We start from the raw sequence: 19,605 nt of genomic DNA on the forward strand, positions 1-19,605 counted from the left end.
AAACGTTTTGATCTCCTCTGCGTGCTGAAGCCGCAGCCAGCCAGACGACATGGTGCGTGGTCTAGCAAATGTAGACGGCTTGTACTGTCTGCATAGACAGCCTTTGCTGTCTGCCAGTTGAGTTACTATCTCACGGCACTACGGTGCTGCCTTCTCTAGGCCTTCCCTGGTCAGTGGGACGAGATGTCTACATGGCCTCCTTCTGGCGGCCTCCCTCCTAGAATCAACATCCTCCCCTGCAGAGGCCTGGCTTTCGGGAACTGCTTACTCTGCCCGCAGTGAACCTCGGTTTTTTCTAAATAAACCCCAGACTAGTCCATGGCTGTGTTTCTTCAACCTTCCATGCTACCCTTGCGAGTAACCTACAAGTAAGACCTACCCTTGTGAGTAACCTACAAGTAAGACCTACCCTTGCGAGTAACCTACAAGTAAGACCTGGTATCTTCATCAGTAAACCAGCGCTAACAGTGGTTAGCTCTTCCCTGTGGTCATCCACCAACTCTTCCACATCCTGGCCTCTCACATTCAACCCCATGGACCTCCCCAAAGACACAATATATTCCACAGTAGGCATAGGGTCATCAGGGTCAACATCAAATCTTTCAAAATCCTTCTTGGGGACACATTCTGGCCACAATTTTCTTCAAGCAGAGTTCATCGTCCTGGAAGTCACTCCCTGTCAAGCCTTATCTATAAGGCTTATGCAATTGAGGATATTAAAGTGATTTGTCCAGAACACTCTTAAGGTCAATTCAGTGTCTGAGGTCACTTCAAAGCACCTTTGAAACAGTCCTTTTCCAGAGGGACACTAATAGTTAAAAACTGCAAATACATCCACCCCTCATTTAGAGTGTAGATACTGTACTTCCCACCTCCAGGACTCAAGTCTGGCTAACCAGGTTTCCCTGAGTGCCTTCACAAAATGTTACCTTGCTCACACTCCAATAGCTCATCAAGTCCCAAAAAATCATTTGCCTCCACTCCTATCAAACACACTTGCATATGCCTGCTGGATGTCCAAGCCCCTTTCACACAAAACCTCCTTTATTCCCTACCTCTAACCTCTCCTGGGGTGACCTTAACCTTGCTTTCCCTCCACTATAGATTTATACACCCCATCTCAACAACCCCTCCTCAGCCCTCTGGATAATACTTAGTAAAACTCCACACCTCATCCTAATCTCCAAGTGAGGCATTATCTGCATAATATTTACACCACACATTGCCCTTACACACAACATCTATACTGCCTTCAGCTTCCTCACTACAACCTTCACAACCCATGCTTCACACCCATATAAGACTGCTAGTGTCACCATACTGTCATTTTTTTTTTTTTTTTTTCAACAAGTCGGTCGTCTCCCACCGAGGCAGGGTGACCCAAAAAAAAGAAAGAAAATCCCCAAAAAGAAAATACTTTCATCATCATTCAACACTTTCACCACACGCACACATTATCACTGCTTTTGCAGAGGTGCTCAGAATACAACAGTTTAGAAGCATATACATATAAAGATACACAACATATCCCTCCAAACTGCCAATATCCCAAACCCCTCCTTTAAAGTGCAGGCATTGTACTTCCCATTTCCAGGACTCAAGTCCGACTATATCCACCTATTTGTCTCCATGGATACATTCTTTGTCTCCACTCATTCCTCATTGTACTACCCACTGTTTTCCCTTCCCTCTGCCAACAAGTCTGCTCCCAAATATCTGAACACATTCACTTTCTCCTTATTCCCTCCTTCCAATCTAATAGCTATACAATCTTCCATTACCTAAATCATTTACCTGTATTTTCACTAGCTCATCTTTTTTCATCCTTCCAATCTGATAGCTATACAATCTTCCATTACCTAAATCATTTACCTGTACTCTCACTAGCTCATCTTTTTCCTAACAGTTGTTTGAATTTTACCCAAGCAACTTCCTCCTTTAGTTTATAAACTTTCACCGCTCTCTTACTGACTGATGCCATTCTCCTTGAACCCCATCTACCCCTTACTTACTGTAACTAAATAATAATACGATATATCCAGAAGTCTACCCATTGAACCACATCTACCCCTTACTCATTGTAACTACAACTAGATAATAATATGATATATCCAGAAGTCTACCCATCAACCTTTTATCCACCATTACATAATCCAACAAACTGTTGTCATTATCTATTACCTAATCTTGTTCTATACAATGTTCAGTCAAGGCCCCCCCCCCCATTATCACTTACCCCTCACATCCCAAGCTTACCTTCTACACACACTATACAACAGTTTCTCCACTTATTATTCACACCAAGCAGAAAAGGTAATGTGTATATCATTGGGACAATTAAAAAATATATGACCTTCCAGTGTCATTGAAAATTCAATACACATTGGGGCCCCCTGAAAGTACCAGGTAAACGATGATCAACTGCATTAAAAAATTCACGTTCCATGGCAAAATTACCAGATAAATAAGTACCCATTACACCAGTACCCAAGATAAATACATTTGACAGTCATAACTAGGAAAAAAAAAGAATTATTAGAGCACAGGGTGAAGATCAGCAAACACTGAGGTTAGTTTTTACCTTATATATGCCACTGTCAGTACACATGTTTAATTTGGTTAAGTTAACATCAGTTAACAAAATTGAGCAACTTATAAAATACATTGCCACCTGTAAATGCAATAATGCTTCAAGACTAGTTTGTTTTGATAGAACTGAAAATTGGTAGTCACTGAGAAGACTAAGGAAATATGACAGTAAAAGCCAGACATTTATATTTTAGTGTATTAGTAAACATTCAACATTTACTTCAGATTCAAATGATTTATTTCCTTGCAGGTTTACAATGTGGTTGACATATTGTAGGAAGTTTATTTACATAGGTAGTTTACAGTGAGGGTTTACAATAATTTGTAGTGCAAAGAGAGCCACTATCATGCCTTGGCATTATGGGCAATTTAAACTTAATAAATTACTGATTACTTAACACTAGATGTATAAAACATAGTTTGATCAGGTTGCGCTAATTATGCAATAGGTTATACATCTGTTAAATATGTCCTTCAACATTTGCATTAGGTTAAAATATGAGAATTTATTGTACTTTGAGCATTTACTAGGGGAGTAACACAGTGAGCAATCATATTTTGAGGCAGTAGAGAGTGATTTGGTAGCTTTGTAGGTAAAGTTAAGTACTGAAATGAAAGAAGCAGCCCAGCCACCGTGGAAAGAAGACGTCGTCGTTCCTGCTTTTCAGCTGAGCAACTCTGAACACTGTTGCTCAAGATTTTTCTTGGGTTATCCTGAGTAGTTCTTCACCAGAGCTGAGAGGAAACTTGCTTGCAGTCACTTCGAGCCCCATCCCATCAAGAGGGTAAGGCGGTGACTTGCTTGCTTGCTCACCCTTCTCATCCCCATCCCCCCATCCTTCCCCATCCTCCCCTCACCCAAACATCAACACTGGCCCACACACTTAACATACTACATACATTGCTATCCTTCTGACTTTCTTATCTTCTTCTTTTTCGGCAACTTCGCTTTGGCGAGTTAACACAAGGCATATTGACCATCCGGTAGCCCATGTGGTTTTTTAAAATCCGGCCGATCTTTGCCTTGGGCCCTTTCCCCTCACTACTCGAGGGTAGGCTATCTTAGGGGCTGACCTTCATAAGTCAGCTGAAATAGGATGTCAGATTAACATTAAGGAAAGATCCTTTTTTGTTAAGAACTCCTCTGCCAGATGTTCCTTCCTAGACATCATGGCGAGGATACGTGTAAGATTACGTATTGATGGAAATCAAATGTCCATGAAAGAAATTCTAACATGTATTTGCTAGAACTCAACTGTTGCTCCAGTGGATGTTTTTCAAACCCACGCTGGAGCAGTACTTCTCCTCTCTTCGGAAGAAGAGTTACTTCAACTGCTGAAGCATGATGTCCTTGACAAACTGAAGACTTCTGGTGTTACCCCAGTTGCACCTGAGAGCTATCAAGCTCAGAGGACTGTGTTTGTGGCCAGAATCAACAGTTTTATGAAACATAGCACTGTGAATGAAATTGTTGAGGACATTAATACAGAGAATTCTGAATTTAGGGCTGTAGAAGCACATAAATTCTCTAATCCTAACAACAAGGTAACCTTAAAATTAATACTTGAGACACCTGAGGAGGCCAAACTTGTGTGTCAAAATGGCTTCAAATGTTTTGGCACCAGATGTACACCTGACCAAATCTCTCTTGAACGATTTGTCAGTGTGACACAATGTTTTAAATGTTATGCCTTTGGTCATAACACCAACAAATGCAGTACTCAAGGGCAAATTTGTAGCATTTGCTCTGGCCAACATTCTTATCGAGATTGTAATAATAAAAATACACCCAAATGTGTCCTCTGCAATGGAAAACATCATGCTGTTTCTGCTGAAAGGAAAAAGGAAATGCAGAAAATTATTGAAGCCAAGAAACTGTCCACTTCAAAGAAGACCACTCCCCAGGCACCACCAACGATGTCCCAAACTTCCTTCCCAGCTCTGCCTGGATCAAGTGGGACTCCTCAGGTCTCTACCAATGGTTCCAATGTTTGGAATTCTGCCCCTCTTGGAGCGCCCCAATCTAACCCTCGCCTACAACATACACAAACGCAACAACAAGGTTCAGTCTCATCTATGTCTCAGGTATCCACAGCCGGGGATATGACGAGAGCACAACTAATGTATATGATGGCCAAAGACATAGCAGGTGGTGACATTCAACTCTGCTCTCAGGTTTTAAATGATCTGTTAATGGCTAATGGGATCACTCCCATCATTATCCCAGAAAATGTGAAGGCTATTATGACCCAGCCTTCTCATAACAAGATGTATGTACCCTACTCTACATCTAAAAATAAGCCTAAGTCATCCCTGGCCCAGGGATCGCTCACCTCGCATACCCAGGTTGTCAACTCCCCTCAACCCGATAAGTCAACACCTGACCATAACAATGCCCCAGAAATTGGTGCCTACTCTCCCGCTATTGAAGCTGATCCTGTTGAACAGGAACTTTCCCAGGATAACTCACCTTGCCTACCTAATTTTCCCTTGGAGCCTCCTCAGTCTCCCATTAACTCTCATGAGCCTCTGCTTCCTGTAACTGGGAATATCATACCTCTGTTTTCTGATGATGACTCTAACGATTCTAATGAATCTGTTAATATTACTACCTCTAGTGAAGATGATGGCATTTTTAACACACAAGCACCTACGCAAAAGTTCCCTCCTCCCCTTGACGAGTCCAGCAGGAATAGTGTGGATACCACACATGACACTACTTGCAGGCGTTCAGACCGCAGTACACAAGCGAAGTGCAAGAAATAATGGGGATTACAATTTTCCAACTTAATGTTCAACATTTCTTTAATAACCATTACCTTCTTGAGGTTGAACTACATAATTACAATCCCAATGTTATACTTTTGAATGAGACAGCTGCAAGAGTTGATCAACATATTAAATTACGTGGTTACTGTACTGTGGAGAAATCGAGAGGACCCTTTAGTCGTGTAGCCATCTTAGTTAAATTAGGCTATACATTTAAAAATATTCATGTTGATGAAGATAACATTCTTGCAATAGAAATGACAACGTCTCATGGACAACTAGTGATAGGAACTGGATATTTTCCCCCGAGACAACAATATATAGAGTCAATTCCTCTACATAGGATATTAAGCAGAAATATTCCAACAATTCTAGCGGGAGATTTTAATGCTCATCACCCTACCCTCTTCAACTGTGGAGCTGGTATTCCACTGGGTGACTTAAAAGGAAAACAACTCTTTAATATCATGACAGCTAGAAACTTGTCATTTCAAGGCCCATTCTTTAAATCGTACATTGGACCTCATCCAGGGACACCAGATATAGTACTGACAAACAGAGACTGTGACATCTTCCACTCTCGTATATCTCCTGGTGGAAACGTAGGATCTGACCATATCCCTGTTATAATACAACTACAAACTTCTCCATTTAGAATACCTGTACCTCCTAAACCCAATCTTAACACCCTAGGATTTGACCCCTTCAGGGCATTTCTGGGTGACGATGAAATTGTGTCATTGGAAAATCTACCTTCCACTGCAATTGATGATGCAATCAGGTCCCTGCATAATCGAATAATTGAAGCTACTAATGCAACTTGTCAATTAGCTTCCACAAAGATTTACCAACAATATAAACCTACTAGGGAAATTAGAGACAGTTTAAGAAATTATCAAGCAGAATGTCGAAGGCATCTTCAAATGCGACAACCACCAGCAGCTACACTGCACCGATTAAGGCAAGAATTAATTAACATGATTAGTCATCACAAACGGGACTTATGGAAATTGCTAGTTCTTCAAGCTAATCAGTACAAACGTGAACCAGCAAAATTTTGGAGTAAGATCCAACAACTTTTAGGGGCAAAGCACAAGGCTCCTAACTACCTAGTTCATACCTTCACTGATGAGGATGATGAAGATGTTGAAATTAAACTTGACGATCCACAGGACCAGGCTAATTTGATGGGTGATGTATGGGAGAAAATTCTCTCCCACAATAACAGTCGTCAATTTAACAATAATCATTATCAGTTGGTAAATGAATGGAAAGATGAGAACTTGAATGATCTACAACCACTACCTTCCATCGATACTTCAACTCTTGAAGATACCCACCCGCTTACTAGACCTATTACATTACTAGAGATGAGTCAGGTTATTGGAAGAATGCGCAATAGAGCCCCTGGCCTCTCTGGAATAACAATGAAACAAATAAAGTTCCTCCCCAGAAATTGTAAACAGTCTTTGGTAAATATCTTTAATGCCATCTTGGCCTCAGGACATTTTCCAGTTGTTTTTAAGACTGCTAGGATGATCTTTCTAGGTAAGCCCAATAAAGACATTCACCAACCTGGGAACTATAGACCTATATCTTTACTTGAAGTCACTGGAAAAGTTCTTGAGAAGGTCATTTCCAACAGATTGAACTACTATATGGAGTTTAATCACTTTTTTACTGAAAAACAATTTGGCTTTAGAACACATAGAGGTATCAATCATGCAATAAATGTTATTTTCGATACTGTAGCAAGTCTAAAACATCAGGGGAATCTTGCCTTAATTGCCACCAGAGATGTTCATAAAGCTTTTGATAGCTTATGGCATGATGGCCTTATATACAAACTCATTGACCTACCAGACCATAACTGGACTTCCCTCAGAGTAATATATAATTTCTTAACTCAAAGAAAAATCATTCCCACCTTTCATGGCAGGTCGACAGAGCCTTTTATACCGACGGCTGGTGTCCCACAAGGTTCTTGTCTCAGTCCACTTCTGTTCAACATCTATGTGAATGACCTTCCTCAACCAGAGTTTAGTGATACGATTGTGACACAGTTTGCAGATGATGTTATTCATGTCGTCTCATCAACTCCGGTGACAGGAAAATACAAATATGAGAGAGTCATAGAAAAAATGAATATTGAACTTCGTCGAACATCTAATTGGGAAAAGAAGTGGAGAATTACGACGAATCCTGAGAAGGTCCTTGTTAGCACGATAGGATGTTTTGCATCAACAATTGAAGATAAAGGAGGTATCTCCATCAGAGGTACACCTGTAGCCATTAGAAACCCTAACAAGATTTTGGGATACGAAATAGACAGGCTGCTCCACTCAACATCTCATGTAACTAAAAAGATCAACATAGCCAAAGCCGGTCTTAGCAGTCTCTTTCGATTCAATCAAGCCCCTCAACATGTCAAAAAACATCTGTATAAAATGTTAATAAGGCCTATACTCGAATACCCTTGTGTCCCAATGTCATTAACAACAAAGACAAATATGCTACGGTTACAAAGGGTCCAGAATAGAGCTCTTCGCTTCATTACCGATACCAGGAGGAGAGACAGACTAAAAATGGCAGATTTACACATACAACAAGATATTACTGCCATAAATGTACGCCTTGACACCCTAAAAAAGAAACAACTCTATACAATGCAAGAACTATACATGCTAGATAGAGAACATCCTATACAAGTGGTAAATACCACGGATTATAGCATCAATACTCCTCCTCACTGGACTCAAAAAATGACTCTCCCACAGAGGGTCCGTCGTTTTATACATAAAGATGATTACCCTCGACCCATGATATTGAGCAACCTCCCTGATGAAGAAGATTGGGTAACACCAGAACCCTTCTATGTATACTGAGTACATCATCGCCCCCAATTAGGGAGACATCTTGTATAACAACCTAATGTAAAAATTATGCTATTTACTATGGCTGGACACCACCTGTAAGAAGCCATTGTCACGGAATTCTATAAACTGGCCAGAAAATTATTGCCTTCATTGTCGCATAAATATCCGTTGTGCAATCACCAAAAAAAAAAAAAAAAAAAAAAAAACAATTGCAACTTGTATAATTACTACCAATTCAGAGTCATGTACTTATATTCTGTTATATCTATGTGACTCTCATGGGTTAGTCTTATACCTCTTAAAGAATATCTTATCATTTCACGTACACTTTTTAAATTACACCAAAGTGGTTGGGCCACTTACCTTTTATATCCTACCTCTCTCCCCCCTCCCACCCTTTTCCAAAATTTCTATCCTTACCCATCCTTCTTCCTTACCCATCTCACCAAAGCTCTGGTCTGGATATCGAATACCAAACTGAGCATTGGGTGAGTAGGTGGTTTTTAAGAGTAGTCTTGAATTGATGTACAGACAGGGTTCCTTTGGTATTCACTCATAATGAATTCCAAATTTTTGGGCCCTTTATGTGCATAGAACTTTTACATAGTGTGAGATGGACACAGGGAACATCAAAGGGTGATCTGTGTCTTGTGTTATGGTCATGTGTCCTGTTAAGGTTGGTAAGGATAAGTTTGAACAGAGGGTTTATATTCTATGTATTAGTAGGCACAATAATAAGTATGGATGTTCTTTATGGTGAGTAAGTTTAAACTTTTGAATATTAGTGGAGTATGCTGTCTGGAGTGGGAATTTATCATTCTGACAGCAGCCTTTTGCTGGGTTATTAGTGGTCTGAGATGATTTATTGTTGTTGAGCCCCATGCACAAATTCCATAGGTGAGATAGGGGTAAATGAGTGAGTAATACAGGGCAAGAAGACGTGGTTGTGGAACATAGTACCGTATCTTTGATAGTATGCCTATGGTCTTAGAGACTTTCTTGGAAATTTGTTGTTGTACAGTGGTACCCCGAGATTCAGCCACCTCCCAACTCTAACACTTATATAAGTGTATTATTGTAAATGCTTTTGTAAGTGTATTTTTGGGTTTCTGAAATGGACTATAATTTACATTATTCCTTATGGGAACAAATTCGTTCGGTAACGGCACTCAAACAACTTTCTGGAACAAATTATGGCTGAAACTCAGGGTACCACTGTATGTGTCTGAAATTTGAGGCTACTGTCAAGGTGGATTCCTAAGAATTTTCCCTCTGTGAGTCTTGTAACAGGTGATCCATTTATCATTGTTAAGTGGAACACTTGCAGCTCTGTTTCCAAACTGAATGAAATAGCTTTTGTCAATATTGAGAGTAAGCTTGTTAGTCATCATTCAGGTAGATACTTTCTGTAATTCAGCACTTAGTGTTGGCTAGTATGACTGGGCTTCGGTGAGAGAAGACATATGTAGCATCATCTGCAAATAACATGGGTTTGAGTAGCTGAGATGCATTTGGTAGGTCATTGATGTAAATGAGAAAGAGAAGTGGGCCAAGAACACTTCCCTGTGGGACCCCGACTGTAATTGGTTGTGTGGAAGAGTTAGCTCCATTTGTGTACATATATTGGCTTCTGTTGCTAAGGTATGACTTTAGGTAGTTGAGGGAGTGCCCTCTTATACCATAGTTTGTTAATTTCATGTGCAACAAATCATGGTCAACTGTATCGAAAGCTTAACATAAATCATTGAAGATTCCCAGTGGGACTTCTTTTTTTTCTTGAGAGTGGTGTATATTAGTTCTAGCATGTGTATAATAGCATCATTTGTGTTTTTATTAGGCCTGAATCCAAGCTGAGAGGGGTTGAGTATGTTGTGGGAGATGAATTAATTTTTCAGAGATTTTAGAGAGAAGGGGTAAGTTAGGTATTGGCCTGTAGTTATTCAGGTCTGCTTGATCTCCTCCTTTGTGGATCGGGGTGACCCCTACTATTATGAGAATTGCCAGGAAGGTGGAGGATTCGATGAATTTGTTAAAGAGCGTTGCAATAATTGGTGACAGTACTTGAGAAGCTTTTTTGTACATAAAAGGTGGTAAGTTATTTAAATCTCCTGCCTTATTTTTAAGTGTGTTGATGATGAGTGAGACTTCTGTTGGGTTGGTCAGAGCTAGGAATAGTGTATTTGGGTAGGTGCCAGTGAGGTAGTCTTTTGGTGGGGTGTGTGAGCTTGGGATTGTGCTCACTAGGTTTTTTCCTATGGTGGAAAAGAAAACTCAGAGTCTGTTTTCTGTTTCAGTCGGTGGGAGTAGAGGATCATCTGGTTTTGTTAGTTTGGTTGTTCTGTTTTTGGATATCTTTCTAGTTCTTATAATTTCGGATAAGGTTTTCCAGGTCTTTTTCATATCACCTTTTAAGTCAAGGGAAGTACACATTTTCACTGACAAACTATGTTGTAATTAATATAAGAAAAATCTCTTGCAGGATTCACGGAAATTTGTTTGTGGTGGTATGAGAGGACAGTTTTACCAGTGTGATTTAGAAGGTCACATCCTTGATTCCTGGGAAGGGGTTAGAGTCCAGTGCCTCGCTATACAAAATGACGGAAAGACAGTTCTTGCTTCCGATACACATCATCGCATCAGAGGGTACCACTTTGATGAGGTGCAAGACCATAATATGTAAGTAATAATAAGCTTTTCCAGTATATTTTTTAAGTAAAATTGATTTAACTTAGTTTCAAGAGTAGGTATTATGGGTCCTCGATGTTCAAGAATCGGTAAAACATTGTGTGTATTTGTACTTATGCAGTCCTAAATTAAGGAGTTGATTGGTGGTTTGGTGAAATTTCATGGGCTGGGTGATAGCAGGAATAGAGGATTCTTATAACCATATAGAGTATCATGAAAGAGGAGACACAATAACCACATGGAGTATAACAGAACCACATACAATATCATAACTGAAAGCAGTGACAAAAGGATGCTAAAACTATCTCTTTACAAATTATGATGGAATGACAGAACGGTATCCAAGAGGAAACTTTTATAAATTGTGTAAGAAATTAAACTCTGAATTGGGACATTACAAACCTAGTTCTGCTACAGCTAGGTATTACAGTAATAATTTTATATAGTATTCACATTCTGTCATTTATGTAATGTACAATGAGTGATATAAGTGTTTCCACCATGTATATTGATACAGTACTACAAAAGTTGCCACTATCAACTTTATTTTGCAGCATTCAGGAAGACCACAGCATAATGTCCTTCACTCTTGATAATACTGGCAACTATGCTTTGCTTAATGTGGCTAATCAGGGAGTTCACTTGTGGGACCTACGCAATAGAACTTTAGTCCGCAAATTTAGAGGTCTTACCCAAGGTCACTACACGATACATTCATGCTTTGGAGGAGATAATCAAGACTTCGTAGCATCAGGAAGTGAAGGTAAGTCCTTCCTTGATATTTGTCTCCATTGCATTATTAAATAAAAAAAATTATTGTCTCATTCTTATACTCTTCTTCCATCAGTTTTTTTTATCTGTATATTCTCACTCCACACATCTTCCATGGCTCTACACAAGCATCAGTTTTTATCTGCCTCCCAGCAGCTCAAACTAGGCTCTGTCACTTGCTGTATAGTTTCTTTCATTACCTTACAGTCCTTGTGTTTGTAAACAGCCATTGTCTTACCTTTTTGTCCTATGTAGATTGAAGCACCTGTGCTACTTATAATGCCTTTTTCTTTAACATGATCTCCCTGAACATAGGTAAGAAACGTATTTTAATCTTGTTAATTTTTTCTACACACAATAAACCTGAAGTCATCCATTGCCTTCGTTTGCCATTGATTTTTACATATCTGTATCTGTCATTAGACATGAACTCTCTTCATTCATATGCAATAATGCACTGTCAAATGTCTCTAGTTTGGCACCCATTTTTTAACTATACTCAGTGTTGTGAGCCTGGTTTTGGGCCAAACAGTTCACTTTATGGAAACCTCTATTCTCAAAATGAATCCAATCGTAGAATCTTCATATAAGCACACATGTGTATAGGACTTTGCAAAAAAAGAATCTGATGAATCACTAGGAATACAACCAATCTGTCATTACATCCTAAATCCTTGATTGAAGAACTCCTTAAGCCCTTTAGCTTTTTGTGTGCTCATTTTCTATTACCCTGGGTACTGTCTCCATATTAACAGCTCATTTTTGCAATCATCATCAGTTAAGTACTTTTCTTGCTTGTCAGGTATGGTAGAGATTTTAGCTCTAAACATTACTGTATCATCAAGTAATGGAGCTAAACTTTATGTTGAAGTTTGTTGGGCCTAACAGTTCCTGCATTTAACTAGCAGGCCTGTCATAGATGATTTTCTTAAAACTCTAAAGGTATAAATTGTAGAGATAATAATTTCACTTCTGGTGAATGATTGGTAGATGATGTCCATTGAGGTATTTTTTTTTTTTTTTTTTTTTTCTGCTCACAAGAATGCATTGCCATACCACAAAACCTCTAATATGCATATGATGATGGATTCCAAGTAGACACTGCAGTTCATTTGCTATTTGAACTACATTTGAAATAAATGCAATGATAACAAATATATATTTATGAATACATCTATTTTTTTTTTAATTTAAGAAGTACAGTAATAAAGAAGTACAATACAGTGGACCCTTGGCTAACGCCTTTAATCCGTTCCAGAGAGCTAGGCTTTAACCGATTTAGCCTTTAACCAAATTAATTTTCCCCATAAGAAATAATATTGGCAGTTTGGAGGGATATGTTTGTGTATCTTTATACGTATATGCTTCTAAACTGTTGTATTCTGAGCACCTCTGCAAAAACAGTGATTATGTGTGAGTGAGGTGAAAGTGTTGAATGATGCTGAAAGTATTTTCTTTTTGGGGATTTTCTTTCGTTTTTGGGTCACCCTGCCTCGGCGGGAGACAGCCAACTTGTTGAAAAAAAAAAAATAATGGAAATCCAATTAATCCATTCCTGCTGTCAGGAGGCTTGACAAAATAGTAGTACTTCAATATGATGCTAATGTCAACTCTACAGCTTATTTATCTATCATAATTCATCTAATATGACATAATAAACAATATTAATAACATAGAAACATGATATTTACTCTAGAATAAATAAAATGTCAAATGTATGTGAGGATAAGTGATGGAAGTGTTGTTGTTGGGTTTATAATGGCCACTGAGAGAAGCCATACAAGCTTCTGCCACCACCACTATCCACAATCAATATATGAATGTAATTTATAAATAAGAAATATTTACATTTTAATTTATAAAAAAGTTTATTCAGGTATACACAGATACACTTACGTACATAGATTATCATACCTGGAGTTTACCTGGAGAGAGTTCCGGGGGTCAACCGTTCCGCGGCCCGGTCCGTGACCAGGCCTCCTGGTGGATCAGAGCCTGATCAACTAGGCTGTTACTGCTGGCTCCACGCAAACCAACGTACGAGCCACAGCCCGGCTGGTCAGGAACCGACTTTAGGTGCTTGTCCAGTGCCAGCTTGAAGACTGCCAGGGGTCTGTTGGTAATCCCCCTTATGTATGCTGGGAGGCAGTTGAACAGTCTCAGGCCCCTGACACTTATTGTATGGTCTCTTAACGTGCTAGTGACACCCCTGCTTTTCATTGGGGGGATGTTGCATCGTCTGCCAAGTCTTTTGCTTTCATAGTGAGTGATTTTCGTGTGCAAGTTCGGTACTAGTCCTTCTAGGATTTTCCAGGTGTATATAATCACGTATCTCTCCTGCCTGCGTTCCAGGGAATACAGGTTTAGGAACCTCAAGCGCTCCCAGTAATTGAGGTGTTTTATCTCCGTTATGCGCGCCGTGAAGGTTCTCTGTACATTTTCTAGGTCAGCAATTTCACCTGCCTTGAAAGGTGCTGTTAGTGTGCAGCAATATTCCAGCCTAGATAGAACAAGTGACCTGAAGAGTGTCATCATGGGCTTGGCATCCCTAGTTTTGAAGGTTCTCATTATCCATCCTGTCATTTTTCTAGCAGATCCGATTGATACAATGTTATGATCCTTGAAGGTGAGATCCTCCGACATGATCACTCCCAGGTCTTTGACGTTGGCGTTTCGCTCTATTTTGTGGCCAGAATTTGTTTTGTACTCTGATGAAGATTTAATTTCCTCGTGTTTACCATATCTGAGTAATTGAAATTTCTCATCGTTGAACTTCATATTGTTTTCTGCAGCCCACTGAAAGATTTGGTTGATGTCCGCTTGGAGCCTTGCAGTGTCTGCAATGGAAGACACTTTCATGCAGATTCGGGTGTCATCTGCAAAGGAAGACACGGTGCTGTGGCTGACTTCCTTGTCTATGTCAGATATGAGGATGAGGAACAAGATGGGAGCGAGTACTGTGTCTTGTGGAACAGAGCTTTTCACCGTAGCTGCCTCGGACTTTACTCTGTTGACTACTACTCTCTGTGTTCCGTTAGTGAGGAAATTATAGATCCATCGACCGACTTTTCCTGTTATTCCTTTAGCACGCATTTTGTGCGCTATTACGCCATGGTCACACTTATCGAAGGCTTTTGCAAAGTCTGTATATATTACATCTGCATTCTTTTTGTCTTCTAGTGCATCTAGGACCTTGTCGTAGTGATCCAATAATTGAGACAGACATGTTGCCCTGGGTTGTGTAACTGATGGGTTTCTAGATGGGTGGTGATCTTGCTTCTTAGGACCCTTTTAAAGATTTTTATGATATGGGATGTTAATGCTATCGGTCTGTAGTTCTTTGCTGTTGCTTTACTGCCCCCTTTGTGGAGTGGGGCTATGTCTGTTGTTTTTAGTAACTGTGGGACGACCCCCGTGTCCATGCTCCCTCTCCATAGGATGGTAAAAGCTCGTGATAGGGGCTTCTTGCAGTTCTTGATGAACACAGAGTTCCATGAGTCTGGCCCTGGGGCAGAGTGCATGGGCATGTCATTTATCGCCTGTTCGAAGTCATTTGGCGTCAGGATAACATCGGATAGGCTTGTGTTAACCAAATTCTGTGGCTCTCTCATAAAAAATTCATTTTGATCTTCGACTCTCAGTCTGGTTAGCGGCTTGCTAAAAACTGAGTCATATTGGGACTTGAGTAGCTCACTTATTTCCTTGCTGTCATCTGTGTAGGACCCATCTTGTTTAAGTAGGGGCCCAATACTGGACGTTGTTCTCGACTTTGATTTGACATAGGAGAAGAAATACTTTGGGTTTCTTTAGATTTCATTTATGGCTTTTAGTTCTTCCCGCTATTCCTGACTCCTATAAGATTCCTTTAGCTTAAGTTCGATGCTTGCTATTTCTCTGACCAGTGTCTCCCTACGCATTTCAGATATATTGACCTCTTTTAGCCGCTCTGTTATTCTTTTCCGTCGCTTGTAAAGGGAGCGCCTGTCTCTTTCTATTTTACATCTACTCCTCCTTTTTCTTAGAGGAATAAGCCTTGTGCATACATCGAGTGCCACCAAGTTAATCTGTTCTAGGCATAAGTTGGGGTCTGTGTTGCTTAGTATATCTTCCCAGCTTATATCAGTAAAGTACCTAGGATAACCCAAAAAAGCCAGAGTGACTTAGGTATTTCCATTGGGGTCCTTTTATATTTACACTTATATTTATACTTTTATATTTACACTTACCTTGGAGGAGATGTTAGTTTAATTAGTTTGATGGAGGAGATGCTGGCAGAGGTTTAGAGTGGTGGAAGATACGTAGCAGGCCGGCGTATGTTCAGCGGTCCGATACACATACAACAACATTGGAGAGTTACTTTCGTGTCTTTTTCTACCGCTTACTTGCTTAACTTTCTACGCTGATTGGCACTATAGCCTTTATCGATACCTGCTGCTTTAGTATTGTACATATCGTAGAATCACTGAATCACTGCAGAAGGCACATTCACCCCTCTCTCTTCCTCCTCCACTTTGATACTTTGCTATGAGTTTTTTCTTGAATTTTATTGTTTCTTTCCTTCTTTATCACAGGGCTGGCACTAGAAACTTTCTTTGGGCCTATGGTGGCTTATTTAGTAGTTAAAGCACTAAAAACAATGGAATAATACAAAATATATTGCATGTTAGGTAGTAGGTTGGTAAACAGCAACCACCCAGGGAGGTACTACTGTCCTGCCAAGTGAATGTAAAACGAAAGCCTGTAATTGTTTTACATGATGGTAGGATTGCTGATGTCCTTTTTTTCTGTCTCATAAACATGCAAGATTTCAGGTACATCTTGCTACTTCTACTTACACTTAGGTCACACTACACATACATGTACAAGCATATACTATATACACACACACCCCTCTGGGTTTTCTGCTATTTTCTTCCTAGTTCTTGTTCTTGTTTATTTCCTCTTATCTCCATGGGGAAGTGGAACAGAATTCTTCCTCCGTAAGCCATGCGTGTTGTAAGAAGCGACTAAAATGCTGGCGGCAAGGGGCTAGTAACCCCTTCTCTTGTATAAATTACTAAATTTAAAAAGAGAAATTTTCGTTTTTTGTTTTGGGCCACCCCGCATTGGTGGGATACGGCCAGTTTGTTGAAAAAAAAAAATATTGCATGTATGCGTGGAACTGCCCTTAGTGGCTTATAAACAATGGCACACTGGCTGGTACATGGGGTGACTGGCCAGGCCCGCTCAGGGTGCCATGCAGACACATTCGAGGCAAAAGTTCCTAACCGAGTTTTTAGGTGTTCTCTGAGCCAATTTTTTTTTTATGCCAAAGCTAGGCGTTATCCGATTTTGGCGCTGTCCGATGCAGGCATTAACTGAGGGTCCACTGTATATTAAATAATTGAAAATAAAAATTTTTATACTGTACTTTAAACTATTAATACAAATAAGCATATTAGTAAATATTTTATAATTATATTTAGTATGTGGTAATCATTATAGGTAGTAGGTTGGCAGACAGCAACCGCCCAGGGAGGTACTACCGTCCTGCCAAGTGAGTGTAAAACGAAAGCCTGTAATTGTTTTACATGATGGTAGGATTGCTGGTGTCTTTTGTCTGTCTCATAAATATGCAAGATTACAGGTACGTCTTGCTACTTCTACTTACACTTAGGTCACACTACACATACATGTACACGTTAATTTATACACACTCATCTGAGTTTTCTTTGATTTTATCTTAATAGTTCTTGGTCTTATTACTTTTCCTTTTATATCCATGGGGAAGTGGAATAAGAATCTTTCCTCCGTAAGCCATGCGTGTTGTAAAAGTCAACTAAAATGCCGGGAACAATGGGCTAGTAACCCCTTTTCCTGTAAACATTACTAAAAAGAATAAGAAGAAGAAAATTTCTTTTTGGGGGATTTTCTTTCTTTTTTGGGTCACCCTGCCTCGGTGGGAGACGGCCGACTTGTTGAAAAAAAAAAAAAGTGGTAATCATTCTAAAGCAGGTTGATAAACATTAACCACCCAGGGAAGTACTCTCATCCTGCCACAAGAGTGCAAAACAGAAACTTTTAATTACTTAAAACAATGGCAGGATTGCTGGTGTTTTTCTTTGTCTCATACACACATAGGATGACAGGTACATTTTGCTACTTTTGCTTACATCTAGTTCATACTACATATGCAGTTTTGCATGTATATGTATGTGTATACACACTTGTCTGTGTTGTCTTTAATCTCTTAGTTCTTGTTCTTAGTGTTTCCTTTCATATCCATGGGAAAGTGGGTGAGAATTCTTCCATAAGCCATGCGTGTCATAGAAGGTGAATTAAAATGCTGGGAGTAAAAGGCTAGTAACCCCTCCTGCATAAATTACTAAAAGGACCAAGGAGAAAATTTTGAAGGTGGGTTCGAATGTGTGTTTGTGTAATACAGATATGAAAAGTTGATTGTGAATTTTATAATTGAAAAGAAGCTAGATGTCCTAGCTTGAAGCAAAATGGGATTAAGTCAGGTGCATTTGAAATAGTCAGAGCTAAGCAAGGAGTAGTAGTAATATTATGTAATTCTGGCAAGACGAGGGAATAAGTGTATCAGTTCAAGAATTATGTGGATTAAGATAAGGGATGGATGTGAGAAGTAGGTAATAGTAAGTTCTCATGCACCTGGGATGTATATGTGGAGAGAGAGAGGGGGGGGGTAGGGAGAGAGAGAGAGAGAGAGAGGTAGGGAGAGAGAAGGAGAGGGTAGGGAGAGAGAGGGGGGGTAGGGAGAGAGAGAGAGAAAGAGGTAGGGAGACAAAGAGGTAGAGGTAGAAAGAGAAAGAGAGGTAGAGAGAAAAAGAGGTAGAAGTAGAGAGAGAAAGAACTTGTCAATAAAGCTAGGGATCCTTAACCTAACCTTGTCAAACCCTGTGTAAAAAAAAAAAAAGTAGAGAGAGAGAGAGATGGAGGTATAGAGAGAAAGAGGTGGAGGTAGATAGAGAGAGAGGTAGAGGGAGAGAGAGAAAGAGGTGGAGGGAGAAAGGTGGAGGTAGAGAGAAAGAGGTAGAGGTAGAGAGAGATAGGTAGAGAAAGAGATACAGGTAGAGAGAGTGAGTTAGATATAGACAGAAAGATATAAATAATTTTTTTTTTTTTCATCAAACTGGCTATATTCCATCAAGGCAGGGTGACCTAAAAAGAAAAACAAAAGTCATTCTTTTTAAATTTAGTAATGTATACAGGAGAAGGGGTTACTAGCCCCTTGCTCCTGGAATTTTAGTCACCTCTTTTAACACACCTGACTTATGGAGGAAGAATTCTTTTCCATTTCCCCATGGAGTAAGAGATGTAGATATATTTATAAATGTATGAAAGAGGGGAAGGTACCTAGCAATTGGCAGAGTGTGTGTATAAGTTCCTTTACATAAAGGGAAGTCTTAAACATGTACTCATTGGAGTGGAGGAGAGTGAGAGACATGATAATAGGTACCTGGAAAGCACTCAAGGGCCTGGTCCCAAATCTGCACTCTGCCATAACAACGTACTGAAGTGAGAGATGTGGGAGGAAGTGTAAAATAAACCCAGTGAGGAGCTGGGGTGCATTGGGGACAATAAGGGAACACTATCAAGATCCCTGGTCCCAGACTGTTCAACATCTTACCAGAAGATATCAGAAACATGGCAGGAACAAGTGTAGAAACCTTCAAGAAGAAACTGGACAAGTATCTTCACCAGGTGCCAGATCAACCAGGCTGTGATGGATATGTGGGGCAACGGGCCTCCAGCAGCAACAGCCTGGTTGACCAGGCAAGCACCAGACGAGCATGGTTGGGCTCAGAGAGTAGATAAACTCTCGAAACTCTTCAGAGGTATATCAGAGTGTGTGTACTAGCCTTTTGTGGTTGCAGGGGTGGCGTCTCGGGTCTTTGCCCTCTGCATGTGT

The 19,605-nt window shown here is 39.9% G+C and overlaps 1 protein-coding gene across 1 annotated transcript in view; it reads left to right on the forward strand.

Annotated features, from left to right (window-relative positions):
- The window catches only part of LOC128706316 (WD repeat-containing protein 26-like), a 168,898-nt gene that overhangs the window by 124,519 nt on the left and 24,774 nt on the right, over positions 1 to 19,605 (forward strand). Inside the window, 2 exon segments of the mRNA XM_070095853.1 lie at positions 10,714 to 10,910; positions 11,474 to 11,682. Coding sequence (XP_069951954.1) covers positions 10,714 to 10,910; positions 11,474 to 11,682 — 406 coding nt within the window.

This window comes from Cherax quadricarinatus, chromosome 51 (genome assembly GCF_038502225.1).
Source record: "Cherax quadricarinatus isolate ZL_2023a chromosome 51, ASM3850222v1, whole genome shotgun sequence".
Lineage (NCBI taxonomy): Eukaryota > Metazoa > Arthropoda > Malacostraca > Decapoda > Parastacidae > Cherax > Cherax quadricarinatus.